We start from the raw sequence: 17,569 nt of genomic DNA, 5'->3' as shown, positions 1-17,569 counted from the left end.
TCCTGTTTCTCCTGGATCGCCAAAATCTGGAGTGAGAAAAGGGCATAAGGATTTATAAAATATGTCAACCTCCTGTAAAGAAAAAGAAATGGCTGACGAATTTGACTTGGGTCGGGGTATCAATCGGCCTTTCCTTTACCACCATGGCCACAGAGCCTTGACGTAAGCAGCGTGCGCCACCGGGAGCTTGGTGCGCACGCGCCACAATGTCGTCACGGACGCGCGACCTGGCGGGCGCTGGAGGAAGGAGGTAGGAGAACCCCGGCGCGGGCGGAGCCCTGGTGTGGGGGGCGGGGTGCGGGTAGACCCAGCGGGGGCGCCTTCCCTGTGAGCACCCCTCTTGGAGGGATGGAGCTAGGGTTCTCGGAGACTGGGGGGCTTCCGGGGCCCAGTGTTCACGGCTTGTGCTGGGGTTGTGCCCATTTCCCGGAGCTAATGACAGGTCCAGAGTGAAGGCGTCACGTTCGAGGCCACTCAACTCCTACCCTACCCCCAGCAGCCTCCAGTCTTGAGCAGCCTCCAGTCTTGGGCGTCACAGAGCTGGGTACTGAGGTACCCTTCTCATGCACACGATGATCTGAGACGGGAGGGGGGACCCCAATAGGATTCCTGGAGAACTTCTTGAAGGAGGTACCGTTGAGCTTCATCTTCAATTCTTGCTATTACTAGCACATCCCGCAAATCGCTTGGGGTTTTATTCCCTCCTAGAGGTACCGCCTGCCCAGCAGAGCCACTCCCCGGGCCCCCACGTAACTCCTGCTTCTGTGAGCCCTCTCCACGCTGGTGCCGGACCGCATCATCACCAGAGTGCTCTGACATGCAGATCTACCTGTTTGACACTAGCGCCTCTCCCTTCATCCTGGAAGTAAATCCAGCCTGCCTCCTGCCTACTCTTGTGGGCTAAGACCATCCAGTTCCATTAGGTCTTTTCTTAGATGTCTCCTTTAGGAAGGTCTTTCACACTTCCTGCTTCTCCAATTGGGTTTCCTAGGACCAGGACCCTGCAAGACCCCTTTGCAACTGATTGGGTGTTCTCACACCTGTTGTCTGTCTCCCATTCAGTAACAGAGTTCCAGGTACCTAGGTGCTCAGTTCATTTTCTTGAATGACAAAAGTAGGGTGTGTGTGTGTGTGTGCGCGTGCGTGTGTGTGTGTGTGTGCGCTCGCGTGTGTGTGTGTGTGTGTGTGTGTGTGTGAAGAAAAGCTATCAGCACTAGCTGCAACAACAGACATTTATTTGCTCATAGTTCATAGTTCTGGAATTTGGAAGTCCAAAGTGAAGGTGCCTATTTGGTTCCAAAGGTGGAATGCCACCTTCTCTGTGTTCCCCACTTAGTGGGAAGAGAGAACTCTTGTCTTTTGTTCTTATAGGGGCACCAGCTCTATTAGATTAGGGGCCCATCCATGTTACCTCATAACCTTTATCACCTCTTCATGAGCCCTGTTTAAAAATACAGTCAGCCTGAGGGTTAGGTATTCCACATGGGAATTTTGGAGGTACATTTATGTCATCAAGTCCCAGCCTGTAGAAGGGATCTAAAAAGACCTTTAAGGCTTTGGGATAGCATTGGAGGTTCTTGAGCAACAGGGTATAGGAGAAGGGAATGCTGGGGCAGAGTCCCTGTGGGTGGCCAGGAGGAGGGGGCAGAGCAGTACATGTCAGGGCAGGCAAAGGCTGCAGGAACAGGAAAGGAAGGTGAGTGGAGAGAACAGAAGCTGAATTTGGACACAACACAGAGTGCAAAATAAATAGTGAGGGAACCCTAGGACTAGAACACATTCATTCATTTGCTCAAAACATTTATTGAGCTCCAACTATGCTGGGCTTAGGGGACACAACAATAACCAAGCAACCCTGGTCTTGTGCTCACAAAACTTTCAGCCTGGTAGAGAAGGCATACACTGGGGAATCATAAATGAGCAGCCCAGGACATAAATATCAGCCCAGGTAAGTGCCTCAAAGAGAAGTTTGTGCTCTGCAGGGAGCACTTCCTGAAAGTGACAATACTGGGGGTTGGGGGGCTGGGGGTCGGGCGTGAAGTTTAAATAGGAGTTGAATGGACAAAAAGAGGAACATAGAGCAGCCAGGTGAAAGGCACAGCAGGTGCAAAGGTCCTGAGGTGGAAACCTGTTTCGTGTGACTGAAAAAATGGTAAGGAGGTTGGTACAGCTGTTGAATGAATAAGGGAGGGCTGGGGGTTCCTCCTCTGTGTTTAAACAGTGATACCCCAAATAGACTTCTTGGCACCTTCCTGGGGAGTGCAGTACACTGAGTGCATGTAGACAGTGCTTGATTTAGGGGCCAGGAGAAACTGAGAGAAATGTGGGATCGGGCCACCATGTCAATCCTCTGTGGCAGCCCCCGCCCCTTGTGAAGGGAAGAACCAGACTGGACCCCACATCTCAGGTGAATAAGCCCAAGAGGCACACGTTGCCACAACTGCAGGAACTCAGCTCTGAGTCTCCTCTAAGTCCAGTGATCTCCCCCACTTTCCCTGCTCTGCCCAAAGAAGGGCCACCTCCCATGTTGAGGAGTGGCCCCCTGACATCAGAACCCGGTCTAGACTGATGTCTGAGGTCAGCAGGCCCTGAACCAGGGCCACAGTTACACAGAGGGACTGCACCTGCTCTCCACTGACCTGCTCTGTGGCCCTGGCCTGTCATTCACCTTCTCAAAGCCTCAGGTTCCTCACCTATAAAATGGGGATACAATTTTTAACCTTTTCTGCTGCCCAGGAACAAAATGTCTTAGAGTGCACCTGGGGCTGGTCAGCCTGTCTCTTGGCTGCTGTCACCCAACCCCACTGGATTCCAAACCTATGACAGTGCAGCTGCCAGGGTACCATGTAGATTCCTTCAGTGTTTGGTTCAGCCCCTTGTCCACCCATGCCACAACTGGAAATTTTAGGCTTTGGAAACCTAAATCAAAATGTGACCTTATCTTGCTCAAAACTGCCCTACAGCTCCTTGGTGCATACAGAGTAAGATCTCTGTTCTTCTTCAGCACATAAGACCCTGCCATGTCAGCCGACTGCCCTTCCACCTCATGCCCCCGACCCTTGACCACCCCTGGCCTCCCACTGTCAAACGTGGCCTCATTCCTGCCACAGTGTCTTTGTACGCCCTGTGCCCTCTGCTCGGAACACTTAGCCTTCTTCACCTTCAGAATGCTCACCCTGAGCACCCCAAGATCTCAGCTTGATTGCCACTCACCAGATTGAGAGAATTTACTACTAAGAATATGGCAAATAGCAGCCAATGTGAGAGTTTTACAGTGGGGCCAGGGCTGGAAGCCCCTTCTTCCACAAGTCTCGCAGCTAGGAGTTTAGGTGTTTGGTGGTTCTGGGCCAGGGTGCGTCCCACCTGCTCCCCCTTCACTCTTAGGTGGGTGGACCTGTTTCCCAATGGTTCAGCCAGGGACTGAGCCAGAGTTGGGGGGACAGAGAACAAACCCATTTCCTAGACAAAGCAAACTGAGGCCCAGGAGGTAAAGGCATGTGGTCTCACCTGCACAGCACTTGTGTCCCCCTGAAGCGGCCTGCAGGATTGCTGTTAAATGCTCAGCCACACATTTATGCCACCTTCACCTGAAAGACAAGCTTTGGAGATAGTATTCTAGGCTCAGTCCCCCACAACCTGGCCAGGTACCCTCAGTGATGAGTGATTTAGAAGGCCCAGAGGAGCTTGGCCTACCTTAGAATCGGAATAAGTTCCCTTATTTAAGGCTTTGGGGACATTTGACTGATTGGTCCTTAGGCCTTAGCAGAAGGCCAGCATGGGGTGGGGTGGGGGGCTTTGGTCATTTGCCTGTCTCGTTTCTCCCCCCACTCTCATGGGACTCAGAGCATGTGCCAGTGGGTGGCAGCCCTACGGGTGTGACACTGCCTCCTAGCCGTGAGGGCACTTTGTGGCAGCTGCTACCAGGGTGAGACACTAGGACCAGGGACTGAGGCCTTTCAGGCAATGGGATGGGAGGGGCCGCTCACACAGACCCACCCAGAGGGCTGAAAGGTGGCACCAGTGATGTCCACTGGTAGATGAATGGAGAAACACCATGTCCGTCCACATCATGGAGAATGAACCATGAGAGGAGTGAAGCCCTGACAAGGTGCAGTAACATGGATGAGCCTCAAAGTATGCTGAGAGAAGTGGCATGTAAAAGGCCACAGAGTGATACATTTACATGAAGTGACCAGCACAGGCAAATCCACTAAGAAGAGTGGTTGTGGGGCTACAAGAGAGGACTGGGGAGTGGCCACTCAGGGGAGGGGCTCTCCGTTTGGGGTGACGGGACTAGACAGAGGTGGTAGGTGTACACCCTTGTGAATGTGCTAAATCCCATTGAATTGTTCACTTTTAAATGGTTCGTTTTGTTACTTGAATTTCATATCAATGAATTTTTTTTAAAGGAGAACACCCAGCTTCTGTGTACAGATGAGACCAAGTGGGTCCTGGCTGTGCAGGTCTGAGTCTGGGGTTTGAGGGTGGAGTCCCCTCCTCACTGCCCCTTCTCCCCATAGCCTGCTGAGGGATGCCCAAGAAGTTCCAGGGTGAGAACACCAAGTCGGCAGCGGCCCGGGCACGGAGGGCTGAGGCCAAGGCAGCAGCTGATGCCAAGAAGCAGAAGGAGCTGGAGGATGCCTACTGGAAGGATGAGGACAAACACGTCATGAGGAAGGAGCAGCGAAAGGTAGGTGGGCCCTGGATGTGCTCTGGCAGGTGAGGCTGGCAGTTGGAAAGTGGTAGAAGGTTCCAGGAGGCCCCTGGGAGGGAGGCACACAATATCTCGTGTAAAGGCCCAGGGTGGCCAGGACCTGTTTCTCAGCAGACGTGATTCTTCCCCAGGGACATATGGAGATGTCTGGAGTCAGTGCGGCTGTCACAGCCAATGGGTGCAGGATGCTACTGGCATCTAGTGGGTGGAACCAGGCATGTTGCCCAACAGGGGCCCCGCCACCACCAGTGCTGATGCAGAGAAAGGAAGTGACAGGTCCCCCGGAACTGGACCAAGGCTCTTTGGGGCTTTTATCAAAACACAGAAGTGAGCAGGGACAGCTGTTCGTCCTCTAATGGGCCCCAACACAAGGCCAGCAGTGGAGGCTTGATTGCCGGCGGGGAATGGTTGGAGCTGGTGCCCACCTGCTCAAGCCAGTAGGTGGCGCCAGAGACCTACCTAAGGCCAACTTGCTGGTTCATTCTTTAGTCACACCCCACTGGTGGGGACCCCTGCCTCACCCAGGGCTGAGAAAACTGCTTTTGTTCACTGGCAGAATGATAAAGGCCCTGGAGAGTAGTGGCTGCGACAGCCCCGTTTGTGGATGTGTGGACACTTCTTGGAGTTTTTCCCATCATTTTTCTGTGCAGGGCTGGCTTCACCCTTGTTTTTAGTGGCAGTTGAATGTCAACAGTTACCTCCCATGTCTCTGCTTCCCATATTGGATTGAAGGCTTTACATTTTCTTTTTTTAATATGAAACCTCACATGACTCCCCAAGCCATCCTTGCACAGAGATCACAGGAATCTCCGTATCATTCCAGATGTATATAGTATATGGGCTACTGAAGCACTGAAGTTTCTTTCTGCTGTGGGCCCCTGAGCAATGATGGGTTTGAACCGAGTCTAATACCCAGATTTTTTTCAATAAGTACAGCTGGTTCTTCTCCTTAGCTTCGGCATTCACAGATTCAAGCAAATCTGTAAGTGGGTATTGTTTGGTTGCGTCCGTGGATGTGGAACACAAGGATGGGGTGGTCGGTCAACAGTAGGGGACTTAAAGGAGCCATGGGTTTTGGGATGATGCGGCGTGCATGTGCCCTGAAATGAATGCCCTGCGGATACCAAAAACAAACTTTCAGGTAAGTGTTAGAGGTGTCATAAATTATATGTACATTCAGATTATGCAGAGGTTAGATCGGCACTCCTACCCACGTTGTTCAAGGGATAGCTGTATAGAAAAGTCTGCCAGAGCTTATCCAGCAGCTGTTTGACAGTCCTGGGGCAGCAGCCCAACCCTCAGGAGCCTCTCTCACTGTGTGTGCAGGCCACGCATCATTGCCAGTCGCTAGGAAGACACAGAGGCACTGAGGAGGCTGGGGGCACAGGCCACAGGGCTGCGAGTGGGGGTGGAGCCTGGCTGGTCCCACTGAAGGCCCCTGTACCTTCTGTTTTGTTAGGCTTGGGTACACACAGGCAGGTCCTTGGGTCATAGATCTGGAGCATTCATCTGACTGTTCACCTGTGTAGTGTACACCTGGAAGGATGGACAGAACAGGGGTCAGATGGCCTCTCGAAGCCACTTGACTTTGTTGCTGCAAATAGCTATGGCTGCATTCCCATGCAGCTACCAAGCCAGGTGGAGGACAGCCGTTTGCCAGCCCCACCCTCTCAACCATTCCCAGCCCCCAACCCCTTCCAGGAAGCCCCCTCCCAACTGTTCTGTGTAGAGCTGGCTAGGTTTTTTTTCCCCCCGTTATGTGTTTTTCTGGGCTCTGAAATCCCGCTTGCTAATAGGCACATGGGCTTGTGTTGACATGGCTAACCTGGGCTGTCTTCCCTGAAGAGAGCTACTTTTTTTTTTAATTCTATGAAGAAAGGAAATCCATATGTGCTCTAAAACACTAAGAAACAAGACATGTGACACCAGAGGCTTTTGTCCCCAATCTACCCCCTGTTGTTGGTTGTATGGATCTCCTAGCCAGGTTTCTCTTAAGTACTGGCGTCAGCTACCATCTGGAAGTTGACCTTTGTCTCGACTTCTATATTCGCAATATGGTGATGAGTACCTGAGTCTAAATTCCATCTCATTTACAAAGCTCATTGATGGCTCCAGAATATTCCACCAAGTGGACTCATCCTTCCCCCTTCAATGGTTGCCAGCAAATGCAAATTACCTTTTTAAAAATTGCAAGTGACTTAAAAACATTTTTGTCAAATGTCAGAGTATAAATGCTAACATCTTCAAGGCCCCAAATCCCTAGACTAATGCTAGTGACCACGTGCTGTATGTCCTTCCTGAGTTATTGAGTCTTCCAGAACTAATTCATTCATTCATCACACCTTCAGCGAGCATCTGTTGTGGGCTGGGTGCCAGAACGCAGCCTTTTAGAACCCAGGCCAGTTCCTTCCTGCCTCCTGCCTCTGGGGGACACCAGACAATTGGAGTCTAGGAAACAGGGATTCACAGGAACACAGGAAATAGCCAGGAGGTGGAGAGGAGACACTGGTGAAGTGAACGTGAGGGTGCGAGTACCACAGTGGGAGAGCTCCAGCAGGATAGTCCCTCTAACCAACGGGGTCCCCTGGGCTCCAAGCGCAGTGGCCCTGCCCAGGTGTCTGAGCACAGAAGTGGGAATTTCTGTACTTAGTCACCCTTGACCTGTAATTCCCACCCACCTGTCCACTTTCATGCCACACAGGCTGGGTGGAGGTCGGAGGCCTTAGCGTCATGGGGGTGGAGTGGGGGGATGCAGGTTGCAGGCACAGAGTCTGTCCCATGGTGGGAGGCAGAGTTGCAGGTGGAGGGTTAGCCTGTGACCAAACCACACTGTAACTGAACCAGAAGCTCACTGTGGGAAGGACAGTGGCCAAAGTCACAACCTGAAGGCAGCTGCCCCCTCATCTAGCTAACATCCTGCCACCTTTGGAATCAAACACGAATCCTCAGGTTAGCCTGGTCCTATCCCCTACCCCTCCCCACCTTTTCTCCCCCCTTACTCCCCAGCCCAGATATGCCACCGCCTAGTGCCTTTCTATATCAACCAAGTGGTTCCTGACTCAGGACTTTTGTACCTTCATCCACCAGTGGGAATCTTGTCCTGCCCCCCAGCTCTCTTTGAACTTAATTCTCTAGCCTAGGCATCATCGTCCCTAGGAGAGCCACCCACCCACCTACCCTTGCCGAGGCTCCCTGTTCTCGTGGCCCAGTAGGATGGGAGCCCTGGGGTTGTCCATCCTGTTTCCAGCTGTGTCCCCTCTGCTCAGCACAGGGTCTGGCACACAAGAGGGCCACTGTCCATGTTGGCTGAGATGAAAATCCAGACTCTCTGAGAGGAGTGGAGGCTCAAATCTCCCCCACCCTCACTCCCACTCCCACCCCCCACCATCCCTCCCTCTAGGAGGAGAAGGAGAAGCGGCGCCTGGAGCAACTGGAACGCAAGAAGGAGACACAGCGCCTGCTGGAGGAGGAAGACTCCAAACTCAAGGGTGGCAAGGCCCCCCGGGTGGCAGCACCGAGCAAGGTCACTCGCGCCCAGATAGAAGAGACGCTCCGCCGAGACCATCCCCACAAGGAAGCACCAGACCCAGGTGGGGTTTTACCCTACTGCGGGGTCTCTGCTTCATTCGCTAAAGGATGAGTAGCAGGGCTGACCCGGGACTGAGTCCGGGTGCCTCTCCCACCCCCAGAGAAGGTGCCAGGGCTCTACATGGCCTAGGGCAGTTCTGCAGTGTCCTGGCAGGTCCAGCTCTAAGCACAGACAGTATAGGCCACACACTAGATACTTGTCTGCTCTGTACCCCCCCCCCATAGCTTGTGTGTCCTGGGGTCCCTAGGGCATAATGGGGTGTCCCGAGGCTGAAGATACGATGGCCATGGGCAAGGCATCTATGAGCCCATTTACAGAGAAGTTTAGGTCACATACAGTCTGGGCAGGGGACAGGACACTGGAGGCCAGGGATTCCATCCTTAGGGTGGGTAGGTACCACCACAGGTAGCCCAAATTGAGTTTCTGTCCCCCATTTTTCTTTACTGCCTGCTCCTCTCCCTACCCTTGCTTTTTCCCCATCCTGCATTTCTGTTGTTTCCCTGGAATGCTGCGTCTCTGCTCACTGTCTCGCCCACCTGCGCCCCCAGCTGAGAAAGCCAAGAGTCACCTGGAGGTGCCGCTGGAAGAGAACGTGAACCGCCGTGTGCTGGAGGAGGGCAGCGTGGAGGCGCGCACCATAGAGGACGCCATTGCGGTGCTCAGGTGGGCGGCGGCCTGGTCTCCACTCTGGGCCTTGGGGCGAGGCTTGAGCCCAGGAGGCTGGTGTAGGGCTAGGCCTTCCGGGCAGGCGTGGCACTGGGGCACAGCTTACCTTAGGCCCTGGATCTTTTGCTTGGGCCTGTGGGTGGGTGGGTGGAGCTGCGGTTCCCTCTGACACCTGTGTCCATCCCTAGCGTGACGGAGGAGGCTGACCGGCACCCCGAGCGACGCATGAGGGCAGCCTTCACTGCCTTCGAGGAGGCGCAGTTGCCCCGTCTTAAACAAGAGAACCCCAACATGCGCCTGTCACAGCTGAAGCAGCTGCTCAAAAAGGAGTGGCTGCGCTCGCCAGACAACCCCATGAACCAGAGGGCCATGCCCTTCAACGCCCCCAAGTGAGCCCGGAAATGGGGAAGCCATCCACGGGCAGTCAGGGTCATGACCCTCCACACCCTCCTGCTGGGTCGGCACCAAGGTTACAGAGAAGGTGAGCCAGGGCACCTGTGTCCTAGGAGCTAGGCAGCATCGGCATCGTTGGCCACAACTCCTGCCAGGTGGCCCTGCCCCAGTAATACCCACTCCCGTTTCCTGCGTGTGTGGAGCCCAGGACTGAGTACCCAATAAAGAAGGTCGGTGAGGCAGGGTGTGCACCTAAAGTCTGTGTGAGTTGGGGGGGAGGGAGGAGCAACACCGGGCAAGACTGCAAAGACAGAGAGTTGCCCTCACTGAACCCCAGTGCTGCGCCAGGGTCATCCAACAGCGCCCTCTCCTGGCTGGGCCCCTTGTGTGTTGAGGGACCTAGAGCACTACATCCTCTACCCCTACATTCTCCATTATTGCTGGGCTCCTGCAGGGGGGTGACTCGGAAATATCTAGCCCGCCCAGCACTTCAAGAGAAGAACCAGCCAGCTGGAGGCGCCTTGCTGGCGAACTGAGATTCTGGTTCAGAGTCAGCAGGAGCCTTGACCAGCTCCCAGTTTCACACCCTGTGCTTGGTGTCAGGAAAGATGGGTTGACCTGCGGTTAGTCCAGTGTGGGAGGCATCTGGGCTAAGTCCTGGCAGGCTTCTCAGTGGATGATTTCTTCATAGTGGGGCTTAGGAGACAGTCAGATTCCACTGCAAGCAGGGCACTGGCTAGGCAAAGACCTGGAGGCTGGAGGGGGCAAGTGGATCTGGGCGGGAGTAAGTGTTACCTCGGCTGCATATCTCGGAAGGGTGGGCCAGGACTTTAGTCTGGCTTGACTTCATGAAGTTTAACTGACCTTAGGGAATCAGAGAAGGAAGGTGGCTGGAAAATGGGTCCACATTTGGGGATGGTTGAAGGGTTTGCTAGTCACTGCTGTGGCTTTCACTCAAGTGATATTCCTGCACTCATAAAGCTGGCCCTGTGGCCTCCTCTCTCACCCTCCCTGAACTCCAGCCCTGCCTGCAGCTCTTGCTGTTAGCTTCTCCAACAGTAGGCTCATTGCTCAGGCCTCTGCCCTGCTGACTCCACCTGCCAAGGCTATTCTCCCAGATCTCCAGTCTCAGAACCAGATCCCCAGGATATTTCCAACTGTGCAAAGGCCCAGAGATCACAGTCCTCCGGTTTAGGAAGGGGTGCCACTAATAATTGGGTACAGCTGAGGTGTCACATGGACGAGGCTTGAAGTAAAGGCAGCTGGTATCAAAACTAGCCATCAAATACTGAGCACTGGCTTAGCACTGGTCCTCCACAAGCCACCCCTGAGACAAGGACTATAGGACATGTGAGTGAACCTGGAAGGATCTCAGGAAGACCCTCCAGGGGTGTCAATGAGCAGAGTCCCCACTAGGAAATGGGAGACTGAGTACAGGGTGCTGAGCCCTGGCCTAGCACATGGTAGTATCATCTCAGCCCTAGTGACACTGAGATAGTGATTCCCATCATAGGTTGGAAAACTTGTGGCTCTTAGCCAGAAAACACCTAGAGCTGTGGGGGAGTTTCAAGGTGGCATGAGACCTCAATCAGGGTTGAAGGTATCAGCCACCGAAGACCCCACATGGCTCTTCCCAGAGGCCTGGATTCTACCAGTGCCTCTGAACCTGGCTTCTTAAACATTAGACAAGGTCTTTCAAGAGTTATACTGAGAAACAGTGCCTGTTTCATCCTCTGTAAAATGGAACTAAAACCAGTGCCCAATGCTAGGCTGTCTGGAGAATCCAGATGGGGCCTGGGAAGGACCTGACAAGGGAGCCACCTGCACGGCTGCTTTGGGACTCTAGCCAGAAGCGAGGAAAGGGCTGAGGCCAATGGGTATTAACCCGCAGAGAGTAGTGAAGCATGTAGGCACCTGCGTGCCACGCTGAGGAACAAGGCTTCATTCCAGGGCGGAGCGGAGTCATACTGGGTGTAAGACTCAAATAGGAAGAGCTTTAGCTAATTGCTCCAGAGAAGCTCTGCCCAGGACCTTTGGGGGCGGTAGCTGTTGGACCAGAAAGTGAAGATGAAGCCGGAGCTGAGCGGACGGCATTCGGCCCTGGGGAATAAAGTTCACCGTGAAAAAGCGTGTTCAAGTTCACAGAAACTCCCCTTCATTCTCCGTCCTTGCACCCGCGGAATCCCGAGCTCGCGCGTGCGCGCTGGCAAGAGGGAATCCCCCGCTCCACCGCAATGCGCCGGAGGGGGCGTGAGACGGGATTTCCGCGCTCCGAACCTTGCCCGCGTGCGTTGCCTAGACAACCGGGCGGGGCCACGGGGACGCCGAGCGCGCACTGCGTCTGCGCCGGGTACCCAGTTGGTGCGCCTGGGCTTTCCCATCGTTTGCGGATCGGAAGGGAACGCCGCGCCCTGTGCGCTTGCGCTTGTCCCCCCTCCCCACCCCCACACCAAACTGTGGGCCAGGGAATCCTCACCCGCCGCAGTGCGCACTGGGGGCGGGGTGGGGAAACCGGCTCAAACCGGAGTGGGGTTAGCCGTGGAGGTGGAGGGGGCGGGAGCGAGAGCGGGGTCTTCCCGAGGTTCCCGCTCCAGCCCTTGTCGTTGCCTTGACAACCGCGCGCGGGCTGCAGTGCGGGGGCGGCGGCGGTCTTGGGAAAGCCGGGCTGCTCTGCGCCTGCGTGGGGCTAGGCGCCCGCGGCCGGGGTTCCCCCTCTTGCACCCCTGGGATCCGCGCGGGAATGTGCGGGAGGGGAAAAGAGGGTGGGCGCCTAGGGGAGATGGTGAGCTAGGAGAGAGGGGCTCTCTGTGAGGATGGGGAAGATAGTGTGGGGAAGGAGTGGATGGAGAAATAAAGACAAGGTAGTGCTGAGGACGGTAATGGGAAGGAAGGATGGGATGTTGGGGGGGAAAGAGTCAGGAGATAGGGGGCCTGGGGAAGTGCAGGGGAGAGAGACAACAAAGAAAAGGAGGAAGAGTGTGGAACTTGGGGAGCTGTTAAAGAGAGGTGAGGATGACAAAGAGGGGGAGAAGGGGATAGGAGATGGAATTAAAGGACCTAACCTTGAGGACCCCCGCCATCACACACATACACCGCAAACCATAAAGATTCAGTTCTAGGGTTTCCAGATTTAGAAGAAAAAAAAAATTACAGGCGGCTCAGCAAAACTTGACTTTTGGAAATACAACGCATCTTTATTTTTATAACTATGTCCCATTCCGTGTCCAGCATTTCATCTGGCAGCCCTGATCTTGATCACTGTCTCCACCCATACCCAAGAGCTTTTCTGAAAGCCCCAGGACCTTATCTCTCCCCTCCCCAGTTCTGCCTGCACGCTCATCGCCCCACCCCCTCTGCCATACTACCTCCCATCATTCCAGCCTTGAATATCACCAGCCTGAGGGCCAGTTCTGGCCTGGTAGGGAAAAGCAAGCGCAAAGGCTTGGCACCCACATGCACCTTACCCCTTCGGGAGCAATTCTTGATTTCTCAACCCCCTCCCACAGCCCCACAAAGCGCCCCTCTTGGGTCGGTCCCTGCAGAGGCAACACATGCTTCCTAGGGATACACCCTTAGTCACCTCGACCCTGGGAACCTCCACCTGCGACCCCCTTCAGTCTCTGGGCACACAGTCTCTAAGCGCACCTAGCAGGTGCTGAAAAAACATTTGAGCACGATTTTATGGAGGCAAGTATGGGAGGGGGGAGGGTGTTTGATTTCTCAGCACAACAGCTGCGTTTTCATCCCATGGGAGCACATACTCTCTCTGGGCTTTTGTACCAGCCAACAAAGCAAAATTTCCTTTTATCCTTTCCTTTGGCTTCAAAAAAGTGTAAGATAATAAATCATGGAAACGCTAATAACAGGGGAAAGGTCAACTTCCAGCCTCCTGTGGTCTTGGGCTGGCTGACCCTAGAGTCTCCCTGCCCCCGCTGCTCATCTTTGCTATTCCTATTTATTTACCGTTCTGACACTTGCCTGGACCTGGCTTCTGTTCAGCAGGCCAGGAACACAATCCCTGTGGATCATTTTTTCTAGCACATGTATTCTGGAAATGGGTTAAGAGTCCAGGGGTGAAGAACATCAGAGCGCCTGTTTTTACAGTCACCGTCCTAGCCAGTTCCCTCTGCAGAATCTTTTTTCCCTTATCCTAGGGAGCTTCCAATATATCTAGGGTTCTTACCTATGGAATTGGGTATCTCTTGGGGTAGTAATGCATCAGTTTCCCCTCTCATCAGCCAAACCCAAGTTGCAGGGGGCCCCATATTCCCCTAGGGAAGGCATAAGGTGATTTAGTTAACAGACCACACAGAGCAGAGCAGGACAGTAAACTAGGGTGACATTCCCATACAAGGGATGACTCTAAGGAAGATTCGACGTTTGTCCAGCTCTGAAAGACGATGGGGATGAAGAGGTACAGGAAAGGGCATACTGGCAGGACTGATGCAGAAGCCATGAGGCTGGCCGGGTAGGCTAGACACTGGGTATGGCATGAGTGTAGTGGGCCCTGCAGGGTGACTGTGGAAGGATTGGGACAAAGGTGACTGGGGCCAGTCACCCCAGAGAGGGGCCGGGTCAAGTTCATCCTCTTGGTTCAAGGAGAGGGGCTGGAGTTATACAGGACAAGAATGTGATTAGTCACATGGGTGAGGATGTGATCTGGTGTCAAATTCATGGAAAAAGGGACAGTGGGGACCAGAAGAGGGACTAGAAGGCAAGTGTGCAGGAGAAACGCCCGGTGATGCCTCCCCTCATCAAAGCTGCCTCCTGACAATCCGAGAAACCTGCCTCAGCCTCCCCAGAGGCACAGGGAGCCACCCCCACCCGGTGCCGGGTGACCCCTTCCGTGGAGTCCCTGCGGTTTCTGAAACCCTCCCTCTCCTTCCACTGTGCGGACCCCAGCCTCCCCCCACGCCTTTGTTCTCTTTCCCTCTCTACACTGTCACGGTCACGCTGACGACACCCTCTGAGCTTGCCTCTCACACAATGGAAGGGAGGGGATGTGCAGGTAGTTACTCCCCACCCTGTCCCCGTGGTGTCCCCCACTCCTCTGTTCGGGTCCCCTCAGGCAGACACAGCGGAATCCCAGCCTCCTCAGACACTCCCCAGCCAGAGGAGCTCATTACCTTTCCAGAGATGCTCCTGCTGGAGGCGGGGTGCAGGGGGAGTGCTATTTTTAGAATGAATGGAAGGAAAGAGAGGGGGAAACAATAACAACAAAAAGGTTAGGGGCTGGTAGAAGCCTCATTACTACCAAGAGGGAACCCCCTCACCTTAGGCCGAGATAGATGATGGGTGAGGGGGTCGGAGAGGGGAATGCTAGGACTGACAGGGAGAACTCAGTGGTTTGGGAGGGCACCATGCTTCCTGGGAGCCTTTGGGGACCCTGGAGGAGGTGAAAATCAAAACAGTTAGCAGCCCAAATCCTCCCTAGCAAGAGAGACTCCAGAGGTGGGTGCTGTCTGTTGGTTGGAAGTAACAGGTTCCGAAATCTGCCTGGACAGACCCTAGGTCACTGGAGAGGCTGCGCCCTGGGTGTCTGTCTTTCTGTGTCTCCCTCTCTGTCTCCCCCATCTCTGTCTCTGTCTCTGTCTCTGTCTCTGTCTCTGTCTCTCTCTCTCTCTCTCTCTCTCTCTCTCTCTCTCTCACACACACACACTCTCTCTCTCTCTCTCTCTCTCTCACACACACACACACACACAAACACACACACACTAAAGACCAAACCCCAGGAGCCACATTGTTTTAATCTGGCCAGTGACTTTCACAGTGTCCCACCCACCCACCCATTCAAGTTTAGCAGCCCCCCCCACCCCCCAGGGCGAGGAGATAGGAGAAGTCTCCTCCACCGGTGAGACTGTGAAGTTTTCTGTAGCTTGTCATCAAGCCACTGAGGTCCTCTTCCCTCACTGGCACCTTCCATCCCAGCATCAGCATCAGCTGGTGGAAGCCTGTGGGATTCCGCGGAACCCCCAGACCTCAGAACTGGCTCAGGGCTGGGGGCTGGGGGCTTAATTGTTCCCTTTCCCTCTCCTTCCTGGACGCTGGAAAGCCGTCCCCATAATGAGGGGGCAGCTATTTTTGCGCTCCTATACTCTGGGTCCTGACGCGGGAACCCCCACTCTGGGTCTGCTTCCGTCTGTGTGAGGAGTGCTGGGGTGCGGCGGCGACAGAGGGTCCTTTTGGAGCGCTGTTTCAGATTTGCAGTCACGCCCCTAGGGGGAGGGGGCTTGTGCTAGACCAGGGACCGGGACTCCCTCCCCACCTTCCCGAGAAGCAGTGCTGGGTGGAGGTCGGGCTGTGGCCGCCACCCGGCCCCTCTCCCTTCGCGGGGTCAGCGCTCCCCCCCGGGTGTCGGGGCGGGGCCCAGGGCGACGAGGAGGGGGTCAGCTCTGCGGCGGCGCGCGCACACCCTCCTGCTCACGCCCTTGCCCGGCGGTGCACTTGTCTTCGCGCGCGGGCCAGTCGCTGGGGCTCCTGCTGCTGCGGCCGCCGGCCGGTGAGTAGGCTGGGAGGGGTCACTGGGCGGAGGTGTCCGCCTGCCCCTCTCCTGGGGCGGGGGGTGCATCGGCCAGGGTTTGCCTGTCTTGGGGGCATTCAAAGGGGAATGCTAAGGGAGGGTGCGAGGGAGAACCCCTTCCCTTCCCCCTCCCAACACACAACACATACCGGGGTCAGCTCCAGAGCCCTCCAAGCACACCCCGCTGATGAAGGGGCTTCTGCTCCTGCAATTTGAGATCTGGAGACATTCTCCCACCGGGTGAGGGTGGGAACATGGGGGCCCTCAGTGCTGCCCTTAGTGGAGGGAGTAAGGGAAGGACTGACCCCCTCCCCCCAGGGCCTTTCTCTCCTAGTGTGTGACTGGGATTCCCCACTGCAGAGTGGAAGGGAACCCCCACCTGCCAGCCTACTGTGGGTTGGGGAGCTTGCTCTGTGCTCTTCTCTGTGCTTCTTCCTCCCCCCCAACCCCCACAGACAAAAGGAGGGATGGAGGCCCAGAGAGGGTTAGCTTTTAGCCAAGGTCACCCAGCAGGGCAAGGCAGAGCTGGGTTTGTGACTAGTTTACTAACCCCAGAACCCAGCTGCCTTGTCAGTCTTAGGATCCTCTGCTCCCTGTGTTTAACTGTGAGAGTGGGTGTGAGGCCCCTGTTTGGGCCCTGAAACCCGGGAGGGGGTATTGGGGTTCCTCACTCCTAGTCTCTCTACCCTGCTGCAAGTCTAGCTGGACTTAGGGGAGAAGCCCCAGCTTGGCTTCCTCCTCTGAGCTCCCAGGTCTCTCGTCCCCTCTCCCTCCATCGTCTAAGGAAATCCCCTACTTGGGGGGGGGGGCGGGGGTCTTCCTGATGGGTGAGCCAGAGCCTTGTCGTGAGCATGAGCGAGTAGAATGAGATCTCCGCTCTACTGCATGCCCCCTCTGGCTGACCTTGGAATCCCCAGCTTCAAGACCCCCCTAACCGGGAAAAGCAGTCGCTGAGTCCTGCCACTGGCCTCACCCAGAGACCCCCGGCAAAGGAAAGGGCTACTGAGGCTCAGACATTCAAGGACAGGTTTCCCTCTCAGTCACACTCTGGGGTCTGGCTGTATTCCCAGACCCCAGAGGACCTGTGTGCCCTGTACCACCATCCTCCAGGGCAGAACCTCGGCACTCTGCTCATATGGAGACGCTACAGCCCTGTGTAGTCGGAGTGAGCCAAGAGGGAGCTGGAGCCCCAGCACAGCAGCTGCAGATTTGGGAGAGGATTTGGGGGCAACCACAGCAGGGATTCCTCCTCCTCCTCAGGCCAGTCCATCCCAACCTCACCCTTCCAGATCTCCCCATGGTGAAGGAAATCAGAGCGACACAGGGGAGGACAGGAAGCAGGTGGGAAAGGCAGTGTCCAGTGTAGAAGTTAGGGTCTCTGGGGAGAGGACCTGGTATGGGGGCAAGGTGCCAACAAGGATTTACCTGAGGGAGGAAACAGCTCTCCTGAACAAACCACACCCCTTATCTTTAAAACTTGTGAGGTGACCCAGCTTGTCAGAACTCAAATGTGTTCTAAAGGCCGTTGCAATCTGAGATCGATGCAGACCATCACCCTCTGGGGCCCTGCCTCCAGCCACACCCCATCTGTGTCCCCTTACAGGTCCAGGGATAAAAGAAAAGTGGCCACCTCCTCTCTTTGGGCAAGTGGTAACCCAGGGGAACCAAAAGGGACCAGCGCCTTGGA

General features: G+C 55.2%; 1 protein-coding gene across 2 annotated transcripts; it reads left to right on the top strand.

Annotated features, from left to right (window-relative positions):
* The first annotated feature begins 213 nt into the window (after window positions 1-213).
* On the top strand, window positions 214-9,605 carry CCDC124 (coiled-coil domain containing 124). Of its 2 annotated transcripts, none has more exons than XM_004688621.2 (5): window positions 214-250; window positions 4,521-4,690; window positions 8,115-8,304; window positions 8,852-8,966; window positions 9,158-9,605. In XM_004688621.2, the coding sequence occupies exons 2-5, from the start codon at window positions 4,532-4,534 to the stop codon at window positions 9,360-9,362; spliced, it is 669 nt and encodes a 222-aa protein (XP_004688678.1). In that variant the 5' UTR covers window positions 214-250; window positions 4,521-4,531; the 3' UTR covers window positions 9,363-9,605. The 2 variants fall into 2 exon arrangements, with proteins under 2 accessions (XP_004688678.1, XP_012584770.1); XM_012729316.1 differs by lacking the exon at window positions 214-250 and adding an exon at window positions 428-630.
* The last annotated feature ends 7,964 nt before the right edge of the window (window positions 9,606-17,569 follow it).

This window comes from Condylura cristata, unplaced genomic scaffold (assembly GCF_000260355.1).
Source record: "Condylura cristata isolate star-nosed mole 26May11 unplaced genomic scaffold, ConCri1.0 scaffold00024, whole genome shotgun sequence".
Taxonomy (NCBI): Eukaryota; Metazoa; Chordata; class Mammalia; order Eulipotyphla; family Talpidae; genus Condylura; species Condylura cristata.
Note: the sequence above shows the minus strand (reverse complement) of the source record. Positions and strands in the feature narration are given on the sequence as shown.